Source organism: Centruroides sculpturatus, unplaced genomic scaffold (genome assembly GCF_000671375.1).
Source record: "Centruroides sculpturatus isolate CEXI.00-Female unplaced genomic scaffold, Cexi_2.0 scaffold670, whole genome shotgun sequence".
In the NCBI taxonomy this organism is placed as follows: Eukaryota; Metazoa; Arthropoda; class Arachnida; order Scorpiones; family Buthidae; genus Centruroides; species Centruroides sculpturatus.
In genome coordinates this window covers 232,724-250,339 of record NW_019384923.1, presented here as the reverse complement: position 1 = coordinate 250,339, position 17,616 = coordinate 232,724, and the positions used below count along the sequence as shown (strand labels likewise).

The window sequence follows — 17,616 nt, the reverse complement described above, 5'->3', positions numbered from 1 at the left end:
TAACATTGTAAATAAACTAAAAATTAGAAAGTTAGTAAACTCAATGCCAGATAGAATATTTCAAATCATTTCATCAAAAGGTGGAGTTTCAAAATATTAACACAATTTTTAATTGTTATTTATTAATACTGTGTTTATAATTTTGTTATAGTCAAAATCTAAAATAGCTCTATAAATCATGTAAAATTTAAAATATAAAATCATCTTATAAAACTTTTATTGTTAAGTAATAAATTTAATTTAATTTAAAAAGAAGGTGTGTTTATACTTTTGTTACAGACTGTAATCAGAAAACTGTTAAATTGGATCTATTTTTATGGCAACATAAAGTATGTAGTGTTAAGCTTTAGAGAACATTTATGAATACTTGATTTGAAAATAGAGCTAATGAATCATAGTCTACAACTAATCAACTAAATAACCACAGTATGAAGTGTCCTACTGTTACAACGGATTGTACAAACTCGAATTACTTCTAACCCCGGCATATTGTACTGCAAAGTCACTTTAAATATTATCCATCGAGTTTTTCGGATGTTGCCGATTGCTACAATTTCATTATTTTCAATGATAATTAAGGTTAAACTGTTTTATCATCACCATGGTTTGAAAAACAGAAATGGTAATCAAATTTATGAACAAAACTAAAAAAAAATCTATAAAACTACAAAGAATTATTACATAAAATACAAACTTTTATTTAATAAATTAAATATCAAACAAAAGTATTAAAATGATTTGTAGACACCATAAATTTTCATGAAATACTACATAAAATTTGTTTATGTCCGCAAATAAATTAAATCGTTTTTCGTTTGACTCTTTCCACTCTGTAGGCAGTAAGATGATCTTTTTTTGCCCATTACGGGTTTCCCATGTAATGAGGACAGCCAGTGTATCTAGACTAGCAACGGAGGATGATATATCTGGGCCAAACTATCTATGAAAATTTGAAGTTCAAATCTAGACTTTAGAATCCCCAGCGCAGTGGGTTGACATCTCAACCACATCTGCCATCCACATCACAAAATAAATTGTTTAAAATATTTACAAAATCACTTTTTATTTGATTTAAAATCAATTTTTCTGTCCGAAATGAAATTTTGAATGACGTACTAAACACGATTTGCTCTTAAAACCCATTTTACATATATTACACTGAAATGGTTTCTTGAAGATGTGCATTTTATGATGTTTCATTAAATATGATTTCCTCTTAAATTCCATTTTACACAGATTACACTGAAAAGGTCTCTCTTTAGAATGGATTGTCATGTGACTGTTTAAATAGGTTTTCAGTTTAAACCTCATTTTGCAGATGTTACAAGAGAATGGAGTGTCGTCGGAATGGAGTCTCTCGTGCCTTGCCAAATCTGCCTTCAACTTAAAACTTCTTTGGCAAATGTTGCAGCGAAAAGGCCTGTCTGTCAGAAAAAAGTTTCTAAATTAAAACTTGAATTTCTCAATAATTTAAGGAGTGAAAATACTTTTAAATGTAACAAAACATTGGAAATCACAAAATGCTTATAATATATAATCTATAAAAATTAAACTAGAAACATTTAAAATATTGCTGCATGTCAAAGTATTTATCTACAGTCAGGTCTTTTTGACTCTGCCCATGGACACTAAAAGGGCCTTTTATCCCACCCATTATAAGTTTGGCCAGACCCACAATGGGAAGCCATATGGTAAGGGATATGGCTTGATATATCTGTAATGAACCATTCCCTGAATAATTACTGGATTTTTCCCATCTGTTTGGAATCAATCCTTGGACTTACAGTACAGTACACTGACATCTTAAATGTTTTGGCCATTTGGCCAGCAGTTACGAGGGGTCATCATTCAAACCCAAGGTAAATTTTTACCTATGTAGACCCGATGGCCACACTTCCAGTCGTCATCTTGTTTGTGAATGCCACGTCCACAAACAAGACAACAACTATCAAATTTACAAAAACTCACTAAATTATAGTGCAATTAATAAACTAAATTGTATTAAAAACGATAATATTCAACTCACTTTTTCCATAGTTTTAATTCCCTTTCTTCTTTTCTTTGGACATTGAACATGTTTCTTCTGAACTTTTACAACCTTCACCCTTTCTCTTTAAAGACGATTTAACTGTATTTTTAGATGACGTTTCCAAATTCTCATTTTTCTGATTATCTTTCTTCTCAGTGTCCATTTCTGGGGCTGTAGGCACAGTTTCTGGCTCTTTCCAAATAGGGGTGTTACCTGGTCCGGGATAAATCCAACTCAAATGCTTAGCAAATAATTCGAAACGTTCTCCAGGTTTTAATCGTTCCCATCTGAACATCTTCTTATACATAAAGAAATATAAGTAAGAATCCGATAAATCTTTAGTGAAATGCATGGGCACACTTTTTCTATTTTTTAAACAACGCCACAAACGTTTTATTGTTTGAATATGCACATCGGTTTCTGGGTTGACATTTTCAGCATGTTTCGTGCTCTTATGCGTAATATCTATTCCTTTCGAGTCGTCCATACAGACAGTGCTTTCTGAATTTACATATTTCGATATTACCCAGTTAAGAGATCGTTCGCATCTGTCATTCACTTTGCATACAAAGCACGCATTATCTTGACGACATACTCCTCTAACAACCCAAAGAGTTTCTTTCAAATTCTGACCTTCTTTGTTTTTTCTTTTAATAATTAGAGTTTCATCTATTTCAACTATTTTTCCTGGACCACCAACTTTAATGTTTGACATATTACTTACAGAAATCCTCATAACAAGCCGCACATAGTTAGCCCAATCCATTGAAATACATGTACTGATGCCAACTGCCATACAAGTATTAGTTAAAGAACACTCAATACATAATAAATGCCATATAAAAGAAAAAATACACTCCCACGAAACATGCCCGAATTTGCCCTTGAATGTACCGTCAAATGGCGAACTATTCGTTTTGCATTCGTTACATCTAAAACATACAGAATTATCATGTTCTGTGTAAAATAATTTCCTGCGAAATGAGCAATTACTACAGATGGCTTCTATCGGTTGCACTCCAAGCTTAACGGCAAACTTAAAATCTGATGCTATTCTCTGATCAATGTCTATTTCTTCAAATTCCGAGTCCATCATGCGAAAAAAATCTCTAGAAGTGCACTTTCTCCAAAATTCTTCGGAAATTTTCTCAACTTCTGACATTTTTGTTATAAAAATATTAAAACAATTTCTATTAATTATAATTTTAAATTCTATAAAAATAAAAAAATTTCAAAATTAATTAACACTATTATAAAATTTCACTAAGATACATTAGTAGCATTTAATCTCAAACTCAAAATATTGCATATTAATATATTATTTTGATCGTACTTCATCTCGCACCCGTAGTTGAGATTCCGGAAGTGCGACCATCGGGTCCACCTAGGTAAAGTTTTACCGATTTATCATATTACATAACTCTGTATGATATTGTGGTGTATCCCACCATGTATATATATGTTTTATTCGCTAATATTCTAAGTTATCTGTAACTTCTCCATCTACGTAAATAACCCGCACAATTTTTCCTTTTTTAACTCTTCCAACCTATATGTACCTTCTGGCTAGTTTTGGGCCGAAATGGGTATCGACTAACAAGGCAGCATAGAAAGACTGGTCTTCTTTGTTCATTCTTGGAGAAGCAAGCGAGGGGAGAACCACGTGAGAGAAGGAAATGTGTCCGTGCAGTCAGGTAGTATATGCTAAATTCATCGTGGTAGACGTCGAAAAATTGCCCAACTTGTTGTACAAATAAAGGATTTCTTTCTAACATGACCTTTCTGTATTCTTTATCTAACCTAGGTTATATTAGTCTTTATTTTAAGTTAGTTATAATTAGTATTATAATACAATCCTAACGAATTGTGTACTGGCCGGTTTTGGGACCCGCACGCGTAACCGGATATATGAGCTTTGTAAACTAAAAAGAAAAAAAAGGGAACGGTTTAGAATTTTGTACTCCAAAACGGTTAACTTGTAATATTACAAATGATTTCAAGTTCATGTATTTTGAATAATTTGTATGTTAACTGTAAATAAATAATTTCCTTTATCATTAATTGAAATTGGTGTTAATACATGGTGTATTATTTGCATAATATGGTTTCCATTAACCCGTCACACCACAATATAGACCCCAAGTGCAAGTTACTCGCACGCTACCCTAGCGGCAAGTATTTATATAACATATAGGGCAGCATTTATGGTCGGCGCTTTTGGGTGTATTTTAAATAATTGTTTACTCTTTTGCAGATGCTTACCACCAGGAGGTGTAAATTAACTATTTAAGTAAGCTCACTGGTTTGTTTCGTCATGTCTAAAAGGAAGACTTATTCACCTGTAAGTCAGTCAGATAGTAGATCTAAGATTTTTCATTCTGACCCATTGGAGGAGACGAGTATCTTGGAGTTACTTCAAGGAGAATTTGATATTAAGGATGGGATATCGTTACTTATTCAGCTAAATTTAAAGCAGAATAAGAAATTGGAAGGAATGATTGCTAGGATTGATAGAATCTACTCCTGGGTAGAAAATTTGGACGAAGCTATTGTTAATATAGAAACTAGATTAGAAGATTTAGAGAAAAAATTTACATACGATACCGGTAAGATTCTATCGGACGATAGAATAGATTTGGAAAACAAAATGGCCGAGTTTACATTAAGTCAGGAGCGGTTTGAGTGTTTTTTAAGGCGTAATAATTTAATAATTTCTGGTTTGCCTGAGTCGGAAGATGATAACTTACAAGTTAAAGATGTAGTATTGGAATTTTTTCAAAATAAATTAAGTGTTGATAATGTTCGTTTAGAGCAGTGCTATAGATTGGGTCAACAACGGAAAGATAGTATTAGGTTGATTTACTGTAGTTTTTTTGACTATGGTGATAAATGTAAGATTAAAAGAGCGGCATTTAAATTAAAAGGAACGAGGATATTTATAATGGATGACCTTCCTCCTTTAACTAGAGACATAAGGAAAATAATGAATGATTTTGCAAGAGAAAAAAAGAGATTGGGTGCTTCAATTACTTATTTAAATAATAGAAATGCGGTTAAAGTTGATAATAAAATTTATAAATATAATATAGTTTCTAAGAAAATGGAAGAACAAATGTCAACTTGACTGGGAATAGGTACGTCGGTACTTTCATGGAATTGTGAAGGTATTGTAAATAAGCCTATCTCTTTTTGGAATTTTTTGTATACTTTTGATATAATTTTTTTAATGGAAACGTGGTGGGATGGCAGGTCTGCTATTCCCAATTTGCAAAATATGGATAAATTTTCTGTTTTTTCGGAGGCAGGTTATCGAGAGGCTGATAGAGGGCGCTGTATTGGTGGCTGGTTGTTGTTATTGTCTAACTCTTGGAAAGTAAATATCTTGGAAAAAGATAGGCATTGGATTGTTGTGGAATTGTCTATAGGGCCTATAGTAATTTCTTTCTGTTTTATGTATATAAGACCTGCATTATGGAATTCTATTTGGACAGAGGTAGCTAGGTTGGTTAATTGTTATAAGATAGACTTTTTAATTGGTGATTTTAATGCTCGCATTGGAGTAGAACTGCAGGAATGGATTTATGAAAGTAATGAGAATATTGATCAGGATTGGATGTTGAGGTCATCAAAAGATACAGTATTAAATAATCGTGGAAAATTGGTGTTAGATTTTTGTGAAGAGGCGGGATATATTGTTTTAAATGGTAGAGGTTCATCTATATCTAAAGGTTATTATACATATGTGAGTGATATAGGCTCCTCTGTAATTGATTTGGCTTTGGTTAAGTTAAATAGATTATCTATTGTAACAAGTTTTTCTGTATTAGATAAAGTGTATAGTAATCATTTTCCGATAAGTGTAGTCTTAGATTGTAAATCTAAGAAGGAAATTCGAAAATCATTTAAGAAGTATAAGAGTAAGAGTGAGAGAATTTTTTGGAGGGAAGAAGGTAGTGAGAAGATAAATTATAAGTATAGGGAACTATTAGGTGCGATTCAGAGTCAGTCAGTATTAACGTTGGAAGGTTTAACTCATTTAATTAAATCTTCGTTTTCAGATTGGTGTCAAAGGCCAATTGGATTTTCCAATTTTGTGTGGTTTGATATGGATTGTAAGTTGAGTATTGCAAGAAGAAATCAGGCGTTGAATAGGATGAGACGGTCAAAGTGTGGAAATAGTGTTGCAGTTAAAAATTTTGTTAAAGAACGTAATGTGACTTGCAATTTATGTAGAGCTAAGAAAAAGCTTTTTTTGCAGAAGATCAATAAGAATTTGGCGTCTGGTGATAGTAAGCAGTTCTGGCGATTTATTAATTTCTTTGTTAAGAGTAAATACAGGGAGCTTCCAGATCTTGATTGGGTAGCTTTTTTTTCAAAGAAATTTCATTCTAGTAAATATTTACCTGATATGTCTATATATAATTGGTGTATGAATTGGCAGGACGAGCTGTTGGATACGGAGATAACAGAACAGGAAGTCAAAAAGATTCTAGCTTCTATGAAAAATGGTACTGCTCCAGGTATTGATGGGATACCGGTGGAACTATATAAGAATTTCCCAGATCTGATTGGATATATGGTAGGTCTGTTTAACAATGTTTATCAATCAGGGATGATTCCTTTAGACTGGCGCATATGTAAGATTATTCCTATATTTAAAAAGGGTCTTAGAGATTTACCTGATAATTATAGAGCAATTTCGTTACTACCGACAATATCTAAAGTTTTCTGTAAAATTTTATGTATGCGTTTGATATCTTGGCTGAATAAGTTTGAGATATTTTCTGATTTCCAGGCTGGTTTCCGGGCTGGTTTTTCGACATTGGATAATATTTTTGTTTTACATGCTTTAATACAGAAGTCTTTAAGGAAGAAACGAGGTAAATTTTACGCTTTCTTCGTTGATTTGACGGCGGCATTTGATTCGTTGGATAGAGATCTTTTATGGAGTCAACTTCTGAAGATTGGGTTGAGCTATAAATTTGTAAACTTTTTGATTCAGTTGTATACTAATACAGAGGCGTGCGTGTCTACTAAGGAAGGTACGACTGATCTTTTTTTCACGTTAAAAGGTGTGAAACAGGGTTGTGTATTGAGCCCAATATTGTTCAATTTATATTTGTATCCACTTGTAAGTAAATTGAATGACTCTAATTTGGTGGGCATTGACCTTTTAGGAACGGAGGTGAAAATTTTGACATATGCAGATGATTTGGTTGTTATGGCAGATTCGCCTATAGGTCTACAGAGAATGATTGACTTTTTAGGACACACACTACAGGAGTTAAAACTGTCTGTTAACATTGACAAATCTAAAATAATGGTATTCCGAAATGGAGGAAAACATTCTAAGAATGAGAATTGGTTTTTACAAAATCGCAAAATAGACGTTGTTGATGAGTACAAGTATCTGGGTGTAGTTTTCCAGTCTAATGGGCGTTTTTTAAAACATTTAAAGTATATTCACAGTAAAGTGACCTTTGGAATTGATAAGATTATGAAAGCTTGTGTATCTGGTAGATTGGTACGTTGGAAAGATAAATTAAAATTATTTGAGTCATTTATTCAATCAGTAGTGTTATATGGATCCGAAATTTGGGGCTTTGATTGGAGAGATAAAGATGATAATATACAAATTAATTTTATTAAGCGTTTATGTTCTCTAAAGAGATGGATTCCATCGTATATTATATATTTGGAGTTTCAAAGAGTCCCCCTTTATTTTAATATAATAAAAAATAATTTAAAATGGTTACGTAAGCAGTCTGCTAGTAAACTTACAGAGTCTGCTAAAATATTTTTAATTTCCCAAAGAGTATCGTGGGGAGATCGAATTGTCTCTCTGTTGCAGAAATCTGGTTATCGAAAGGATCCGATAATGTTAAATGAAATTGAGACTTCAGATTTTTTAATGAGTTTGGCGAATAATTATATAACTGAGTTTAAAAATAAGGCGATTAATTACAAATATAATAAATGGTATATGGATGTTTTTAATGAATGGGGGTCGATGACCTATCTGAATTTAGAAAGACCTTTTTGTATNGATAATATACAAATTAATTTTATTAAGCGTTTATATTCTCTAAAGAGATGGATTCCATCGTATATTATATATTTGGAGTTTCAAAGAGTCCCCCTTTATTTTAATATAATAAAAAATAATTTAAAATGGTTACGTAAGCAGTCTGCTAGTAAACTTACAGGGTCTGCTAAAATATTTTTAATTTCCCAAAGAGTATTGTGGGGAGATCAAATTGTGTCTCTGTTGCAGAAATCTGGTTATCGAAAGGATCCGATAATGTTAAATGAAATTGAGACTTCAGATTTTTTAATGAGTTTGGTGACTAATTATGTAACTGAGTTTAAAAACAAGGCGATTAATTACAAATATAATAAATGGTATATGGATGTTTTTAATGAATGAGGGTCGATGACCTATCTGAATTTAGAAAGACCTTTTTGTATTACACAAGCAGTATTATATGTGAGATGTAATATGATTAGAAGAATGTTAAGTCCATGTATGGACTACTGTGAATTTTGTAATACTACTGTTAATTTTGACGCTTTTCATGTAATAACGGAATGTAAGGCGTTGACTGCACTCAGACAAAAGTGTTATGGTGAAGATTGTTTTTCGGTTCAAGCATATAAACGGTTGCTGCAGGACTGGGATAAATATTATTGTATTTATAGTTTTGTAACTAAGTTAAATGATTGACTATTTATTTGTTAAGATTAAGAAATTTTTCCTTTTCAGATGCTTACCACCAGGAGGTGTAAATTAACTATTTAAGTGAACGATTTAGTGTTTGAGAGTTGGCAGCGTTTATGGTCGGCGCTTTTGGGCGTATTTTAAATAATTGTTTACTCTTTTGCAGGTAATGGCTTACTTTTTTTCTTTTCTTTTATTTATTATATTTTGTTTATGCCGACCATTCGCTGCCGTTTTTTTCATTTGTTTTATTTATGTATTTTATTTATAAGAATATAAATGCTATTATTGTTTCGGATGATATTAACATGGTGTTGTCTTGTAGTTTTTCTTTTCAGTCTAATTGTCACGCGTTATATTGTTGTATTAATTTGTCTTTTGTATTGTTATTTATTACAGTTTGTGATTTCAGTTATAAGAGCCCGTACATACAGAGCTTACACTTGTACTAAATAAATAAAAAAATAAATAAATATATAACATATAGGAAAAAATCTAAAGGGTTTCTTCTCAATATGAACCCTTACCAAAGAAAGAATGAAAGGGTTTCTTGGTACAGAAAATCAAGTAAAAATTGTTCATTTCAACTTACCAACTTTAAAATGTTTTAATAAAATACACAATTAAAAAACAAAACTTTCCTTAACTTGAGTGTAATTTTTTTCTTTTAGTCAATAATGCCTGATATAATTTTAACATGTGGTTTCAACCAGTCCATACAGACAACTTTTTCCACCTTTGAGATGGAAGGAAGCAATTTTACTTGCAACGGCTAAGTATGTAACTGCAATTAAAGAAATTAGAAACGATGGAAGAAACACAGTTACAGCTACGTGCCTAACCCAAATGAAAATCACTAATATTAATTCAAATTAATACAAATATAATATTACTCATATTATATTTGTATTAAGGTATTTTTTTACATTTAAATTGCTAATTTGCACTTTCAAATAATTTTAGATGTCGGCGTAACATCTCTGCAATAAACAAAAAGGACGAATTGCTTGACAACAAAACAACATTGTATATCGCTGTTTTTATTAAGCTATATACTTAATAACTTAATAATATATACTTAATAACTGTTGAACTTTTCTTTAATAAAAATGTTTCATACCACGGTTTGTGAATTATTTTTTATTACAAATTAGTTTTCAGTTATCAGCAGATAGAAAAATAGTTACAACAACGCGCAAGTGCAAGGATCCATGGTCAGTGCAAACATGTAACAGCAAAGATTTTTGCATTAAATCATAATAAAGACAAAAGTGTTACCAGCTCTATGGCTCATTCTATAAAAACATGAAAAAGCAATTTTGAAAGATTGGCTTTTAGATTTTTAAATAATACATTCAAAGGAACAATTGAAACTGATTATGGAATCAAATTGGAGAAAATTTCAAAAAAATTCGTTTTTGATAAAAAAAATATTAGAATAATCAATGCAGGAGTTATCATTTGTAATGAAGCTCCCTGGATTTGTGTAAGCCCTGATGGAATATGCATAAAAAGAAATAAAATAAGCTTACTCGAAATTAAATGCTCTTACACATGTAAAGATACAAATTTTGCTAATATGAAGAGAAATAAGGTATTTGTAAAATATTTAGAGTTCAAAAATTCTAAAGTTTATTTAAAACAGAATGGTATGTATTATACACAAATCCAATTAGCTTTATATGTAACAAATATTCAATTTTCTTACTTCTTTATCTATAGTAATATACAAAATGTAATACAGTAATACCTCGACTTACGCAAACCCAGAGTTACGCGATTTTCAAATCTAGTCGATTCGTCTTTTGTTTGAGTGCCTTGCAGCTCTCGATTACTCACTTCCCCCACACTATTCTTCAGCTTACATGTTCGAATGTGTCGCGCGGAATCAACACATAGCTACAATTTATTTTGTGTTATTTATTTCTGTGTTTGTTATATCTACGAAGACTCGAGAGACTCTATGTGGTGATTTCTTGTAACCGTGAACGAATCAAAAGACGAGATAAGATTAACGAGAACATTTATTAGCTTACATACATCCGACTTGGATTTTAGACAAATTGCAAAATTATACCCCGACTTACGCGAATTTGACTTACACGGTTATCGCTTGGTCCCACCTATCGAGTAAGTTTGGGATATCACTGTACTTAAAGTAAAGAAAGATGAGACATTCATTTGTTCACTATTAGAGAAGATGCAAATGTTCTACCATAATTATTATTTAGCTGTGATTGTAAATAGTATTTAAGTATATAGTTTTATAGTGTTTTCACAATAAAAGAATTTCTCTCATTTATAATTGGAGGCTGCAGATTTATTAATATTGCACAAACAATATTTTATCTACATATAGAAGTGAAATTGGTAATCTGCGATTCAATATTTCAAAAATTTTAATTCTATGAATAGCTCTCTCGACGTGAATTCTTACACAAACAATTTTGTATGTGTCCTCCATTTCATTACCACTAAACTGCTTTTGATTTGGTTTTGAGAAAGATGGCATAATTAAAATAGGATTTTTATTTTTGACACTCGATTTAATTTGAGGAAACCTTCTATCAGCTATAACAATATCTCCCTCCTCCAGTTTTTGCAGTATAAGCAGATTTATAGTAGGAATAAAATTGAATTTGATGTTGAACTGATGACGGTTTCTCGGTTTAAATTTCTGTACAGTCACTGTTTTCTCTTGTTTCCGGATAACTTTCTTTAAATGATTCAGGTAACGTAACCTTAATAGATAATTTCCAAACACAGAACGATTTACATTTCATTTTCTCCTTTTTAATATTATAACAAAAATACAAATTAAAAACTAGTAAGTGATTTACTGCAGTAGGTACAGTTTTCAATATGTTTCAGATACAATGCATATATATTAGCGAACTCCTATGTGTTATGTAAATATTTGCCACCAGGGCGATGTGTGAGTAACTTGCACTCGGGGTCTATATTGGTGTCTTTGTATAGTCAATCAATCAGTTAATTTGTTTTTATTTCTTAATTAATTTGAATATAACATGATATCACTCCAGCTTTAGGGGCATTTAAAACATTCAAAAAAAAAAAAAAAAAAAAAAGTAAGATCTGATGCTGGAATATGTCTTGAATTAAATGTTGACTCCTTCACTTCTTTAAGGTCTTGGATTGTTTAATTGTACAGAGTTAGTAAGCATGAAGGACAGACTTTCATTATACATTTTAGTTTTGTGATTTAGCTAGAATATGTCATTTGATGATAACTAATTCCTTCAAAATTTGTAAGAAAATTTCTCAATTCTGTACATTATTAGGAGCCATAATACACGTGGAAATCAGTATATAGTACATCAGTAAATGATATGAAGTCAAATATTAAGTGAAGAAAAATTTGCAACGGTCTACATCAGAATCTCTCATAGCAATAGAAAAGTATGTTACATTACGCAAATGAGTAAGATAATGTATTAATATAAAATTCAATAAGATCAATATTCACACTCTTTGATCAAGCCTACTTTCAGATGGGCAACTCAGTCATGTACCAATGGCTCAGAAGTGTCACTAGAAAGTGAGTCATGTAAAAAGTCCCATGCTATTTTTGGTGAAGATCTACATTTCCTCCATTGCCACCAACACGCACCTCTAATGCCAGTGTGAGAGCTTCAAAATACAAGGATTTCAATGGAGAGAGATGAACAGTTATAACCTGATGGCACAACAAAGCAACCCATCCGAACGCAGCCTAAGAATAAATCAAAATGTAACCAATACCTTTGTTTTCAAATTCCACTTGATTTTTACTGGGAACATTTGCAGGTTTCAGAAGAATAGATTTTAAAACAGGTACGTAGTTAACAACAACAGGCACAAACACTACATTGATATTGTTGCCATTTTGTCCATTGATATCATCTCTGTTGTTCTCACAAATCCCTCTAGCACTTACAGTATTAGTATCTTGTGTCTGTAAAAAAAAATGTTATAAAGTTAACAAAATATATTTAATGTTCAAACTAAGCATAATTAACAATTATTTTTTTTAGCAACAATAAGACTGATTCAACTAATGAATATGGTCTAAAAATAGGTGGTTAAATATTATAACTGAGGTCAAAAATTGACATGTTTATCTCAGATGAATATTGCTTAAAGACTGGTTTACATGATACAGCTCATCACTCAAAACCAAATGGAATGCCTCATTTGAATAAATTTGCAACTTATTAGCAATCTGCATTTGACAAGTCACAATCGTATCACAGAAAATATGATCTGTCAAATCTTTTTCTCATCGTCACACCATCAAAATCAATGATGGAATCATGTTTTAGGTCAAGTTCTTGCCACCTTCAAGAAAAACAAATGCTCTTACATATGCTCAGAACCACTTGCAAGTTGCTTTCTGGCATATAAACACATAAAGTATCAATAAATCTTATTTTCTAGTGTGATAATATGTTGCTGGTAAATATATAATATAAATCAGTTTTAAAGATCTAATATCCTGATGCAGATTGATGATTGCAGAGAAACTTATATACTGTATGACTTTGACAAGTGTGAAACTATAATACATTTCAGCTTTCACTATATTCCATCCTACATGATGTATGTACTAAGTTACAAATCATTACCAATTTCAAAAAACTGAATGACCTTGCAATTCTCAGGGATGAGGATCTCTCTCCTCCTTTTAGGAACTTATTGTCCTATATTCAAAAGGCATGATGTAGCTCACTCTAGCAATAATCCTACACATCTGTATTACATTCTGTTCTTATACCCATCTGTCCACACAGCTCTCTTTCTGTTTACTGCCATTATAACATTCCATATTTTGTAACAATTATATCAAGAAACACAAGTAAATTGCATATTTGAGCCATTTACAAACAAAATTGATTAACTCCACATTTCAAATTTTATAAAATTTTAGTGTGAAAGCACTTGATATACTCGTAACTTTTTATATTCATAATAAGTTTTCATAATAATAAGGATTGATACCACTTAATGACAAAATTTTATTGGCCATTGAAAAAATTTTATTTATTTCAGAAGAATCTAATTAACTCCATACTGTAACGTTAATCCACCAGCGCATACCACAGCATTGCAATCGCAGTGTGCGCTGACCAGTGCTGAGTAGATAACGGTAAATTATTTAATGTTATCTTATCACAAAAAGTAAGTAAAAGAAATTAGTTAGTTACTGACCAACTGGCGCAGAAGTAAGTATACTTGTGGAATATTGAACCATTGTTTTAATTTTGGTTACAATTGTATTCAGAAAAAAAAAAAGTTATTCCCATTATATCAAGATAGGTAAAACTAAAGATAACTTTTTTCATTCCTTCTATTAAACATGATTCTTATAAAAATTTAAGTAAAAAATCGACACGATGGAACTCAAATACAACTGACAAAGAAGACATCTTTAATAAAAAATGTACACTAATGTCAAGACTGAATTTGTTGTTATTACGTTTTTCACTTGCCAAATCGATTAACTCCCTCAATAACACCAAAATCATAATAATAATAATAATAATAACGATCATATCTTAACTATGCTATCATATACATGTTGTATACTTAACTTCACCATCTTCTATATATGTTATGATTTTATCATTTTCAGTAGAGTTCAATGCACTTGTTAGTATTACTGTTTTTTCTAATTCTAAACTCGATTCATGTCAAAAGCTACATCTACAATAATACATTCTATAATGTATATTTGAATTTATGTTTTACAAGGAATTTTAAAAAAGAACATATATTACTTTGTCACTTTTCACCCCTTTTTGTTTTATGGAGTTAATCGATTTGGCAAGCAAGCGGCACATTTTATGTATAATCGTACATATTTATGTACATTATTTATTGTAATTGCATTGCTTTTTATACTAAATTGTTAATCGTTATGAGCAGAGGCAGGCAAGTAGAGCACTTTTTCTGCAAACGGTTTTTACCTTGTTTACAACAGCAATAAATACAACAACTAGAAATAATATATTTTAATTAATATTGATAAATCAACAGGGCTTCGAAATTTCAGGTTTTGCCAAGTGCCAAAGCAAGAGAACAATGGGGTTTTGAAACGACAGAATGCAAGTTTCATTTTCATTTTATATTATCTGTGTTGCCACTACTAAACACCATAGTAAATGGCTACTCCACATGCAAAAATAATGTTTCAAATGTGGCTGTTAACCTAACAGCTAAAGTTCATGCAACAATTTTTAAGGGAAGGAATGTATGAAAAGCATTGATTACATTAGAAAACAGACAAAATAACATTGTCTATCTCAAACGTAAACATCTCTAAACCCAATAATTATATTAAAGCTAAACAATTGCCAGATTAGATTAGTTTATATTACTACTTATTAAATTTAGGGATTAGGTGCCATTTCTGATTATCTCTAGGCCAAATTACCATTTAATAGCATCAGTAACATAGCCTGATCTAATCTGGCAATCATTTGGCTGTAATTGTCTATCTCAAACCCACGTGAAGAAAAAAGCCACTAAAATTACAAAAGTTCAAAGCTCTATGCAACAAGGTAAGTAGTTTAAACATTAAATATTGGGTCAATCAAAAAGGTCATTCATTTTTTACGTGTCACTAATATAATTAATGGTCATTAATGGTATTTTATACACATTTCTACCCATTAGTTTGAAAGTTGTTTTGTTTGGGTTTATCAGTTTATTTGTTTAAGGGAATGCAACACAGGCAGTCTGCCAAAGAGGAATGCCACCCAAGAGGTCTTTTTAGGAAAGTAATACCTATTTAGGTGTTATAAAAGTGAAAAAAAAACCCAGAAAACTCCACTAGGCCAACCCACTGATGAGGCAAAAACTCATGGCCAACTACCAGTGTTTGGTGGTTTTATCCACTTAGTTACTGGTGAGCAAAAGTGTGTTTTGGAAATTATTTAAAAAACAAATTATTCATTTTTGTTATTGCAGTGTTTAAATTTGGAAAATTTTAAAATGATCATCCAACCATCAGCCAAATTAATTGGGCAGAAATTATGCTACAGATGTTAATTAGAAATTACTTGATTCGAACAACTAGAGATAGGTATACCTAGGAGTTGAATCCATACCCTCTGCTTACCATGCAGTGCACTGACCAGTTACGCCACCCAGACCTCTGAGCAATTCCTCCCTTCCGGATACATTTAAACTTTAGATATCATCCAACAGTTACCCAGATGATGTGTTGGGTAACTGTTGGATAAACCTCAACTCCTGTTCTGGATACTTTCTTTTCTTCCAGGCTATTTTAAATTTAAAGGTAAATTATAGTTACTACTTTCATTAAGAGATGGCACCTAATGTCTACCTCTAGTTGTTCTAATCATATAATTTCTAATTGATATTTGTAGCATAATTTCTGCCCGATTAATTTGGCCGATAGTTGGATGATTAGTAATACAATGTTTATATATGGTTTTAAAATAGATAGTTTTCTTAAATTTTTAAAATTTGGGTATAATTTTTGTCTAATAATACAAACAATTGCTTTTGATTGACTCAACATATAAAGTTTTTTTTTTTTTTACTTTTTACACAAAATAGACTACAAAACTGACAAGTGAGTTGGAATCAATTAAATATACCAAATCGGTTTCACTTAACAAAATTGATTTTGTGTTGCTTTTCATTTAGTCTAATGTAATTACAGTCAATGAATCAAAAATATTTTAAAACAGAATCCAGGCAAATCCTGTTAGAAAAAAACGCATACACAAGAGAACAAAGTCTAGTAAAGTAAGCAGTTTGTTCCTTTGCATTGGCATCCTTTTACTGACATTCTGACTCAGACAAGCAGATAGCTTGACAAGGCACTCAAAAGTGCCATAAACTGTATACAATTTTCGTAACAATCTGTGAACAGATTTGAGAAATGTCTTGGTAATGAGAAACTTACTACCATGGAAAAATTGAGTATTAAATTTGTTAAATCAAAACTCTAACTTAAAATTGGGAGCTTTTTTACCTCTTGAACTTAGATTTGGGGTTTTAAGCTATCTGATGTGAAAAGTAAATGCACCTACAGTCCTTCCAACAATAATAGAACATACAGTGAACATAGAACTTAGAAATTTTCTAGTATGTTTGATAGCAAAATATCAATAATTATTGCACAAGTTTGGAAAAAAATGATTAATAAACAAAAAAGTTAGATATTATCATGAAAAATAGGATGTTCAGCATTAATAGAACATGTATTAGAATTAATTTCAAAAAAGTAATGGTTAGAATCCATGAAATTTGCATAAAAATACAACCAACAAGTGGAAAAGAAGATTTAGTAAATTGCATAGTACCTTACTATTAAAAATGGAACATGGGAAGGACCTAACTGTAGAGGAGAAGATGAAAATTGATGTATTTCACCAGGAATTGTAAAAAGTAACTTGGATTCCTAAAGATTTGAGAAGACCTCATTCAACAATCTCAAAATATCTCAATAATAAGGAGCAACAAACAGGAAAATGAAACAGTGAGTGCAAGAGTTCAACAATACCTAGAGAACGACGTGCAATTGTTCCATGCGCACTGCAAGAAAACACATTCATTGAAAAAATCAAAATGAATTATTAAAGCTGAGCTGCAAGTAAATCAACAGTACACAATGTTTTGAGATCAACAATGTTTCTTTCATCAAAATGAATACAGACAACCAGCTCAAAGAGAAACACATACAATTTGATTACAGTTTGCCAGAAACAACTTTGAAAGAAGGGAAGGATAAGAAAAATTGGAATCTCAATGAACCTGATGGTTTTAAGTTTGTAAGGAACTAAGTCCGAGCTGTATTATTATTATTTAATTTTTATTTTGCTTTTTATTCTATTTT

General features: G+C 31.2%; 1 protein-coding gene across 1 annotated transcript; it reads right to left on the bottom strand.

The window, feature by feature from the left end:
* Nucleotides 1-230: 230 nt before the first annotated feature.
* On the bottom strand, nucleotides 231-12,703 carry LOC111631887. Its single transcript, XM_023376223.1, has 3 exons — nucleotides 12,510-12,703; nucleotides 2,027-3,184; nucleotides 231-1,424 (listed from the first exon to the last, which is right to left on the bottom strand). The coding sequence occupies exon 2, from the start codon at nucleotides 3,123-3,125 to the stop codon at nucleotides 2,040-2,042; it is 1,086 nt and encodes a 361-aa protein (XP_023231991.1). The 5' UTR covers nucleotides 3,126-3,184; nucleotides 12,510-12,703; the 3' UTR covers nucleotides 231-1,424; nucleotides 2,027-2,039.
* Nucleotides 12,704-17,616: the final 4,913 nt, after the last annotated feature.

Coding starts and splice junctions, on each gene's coding strand:
- LOC111631887 (XM_023376223.1), bottom strand. CDS start 3,125: ATGATGGACTCGGAATTTGAAGAAATAGACATTGATCAGAGAATAGCA.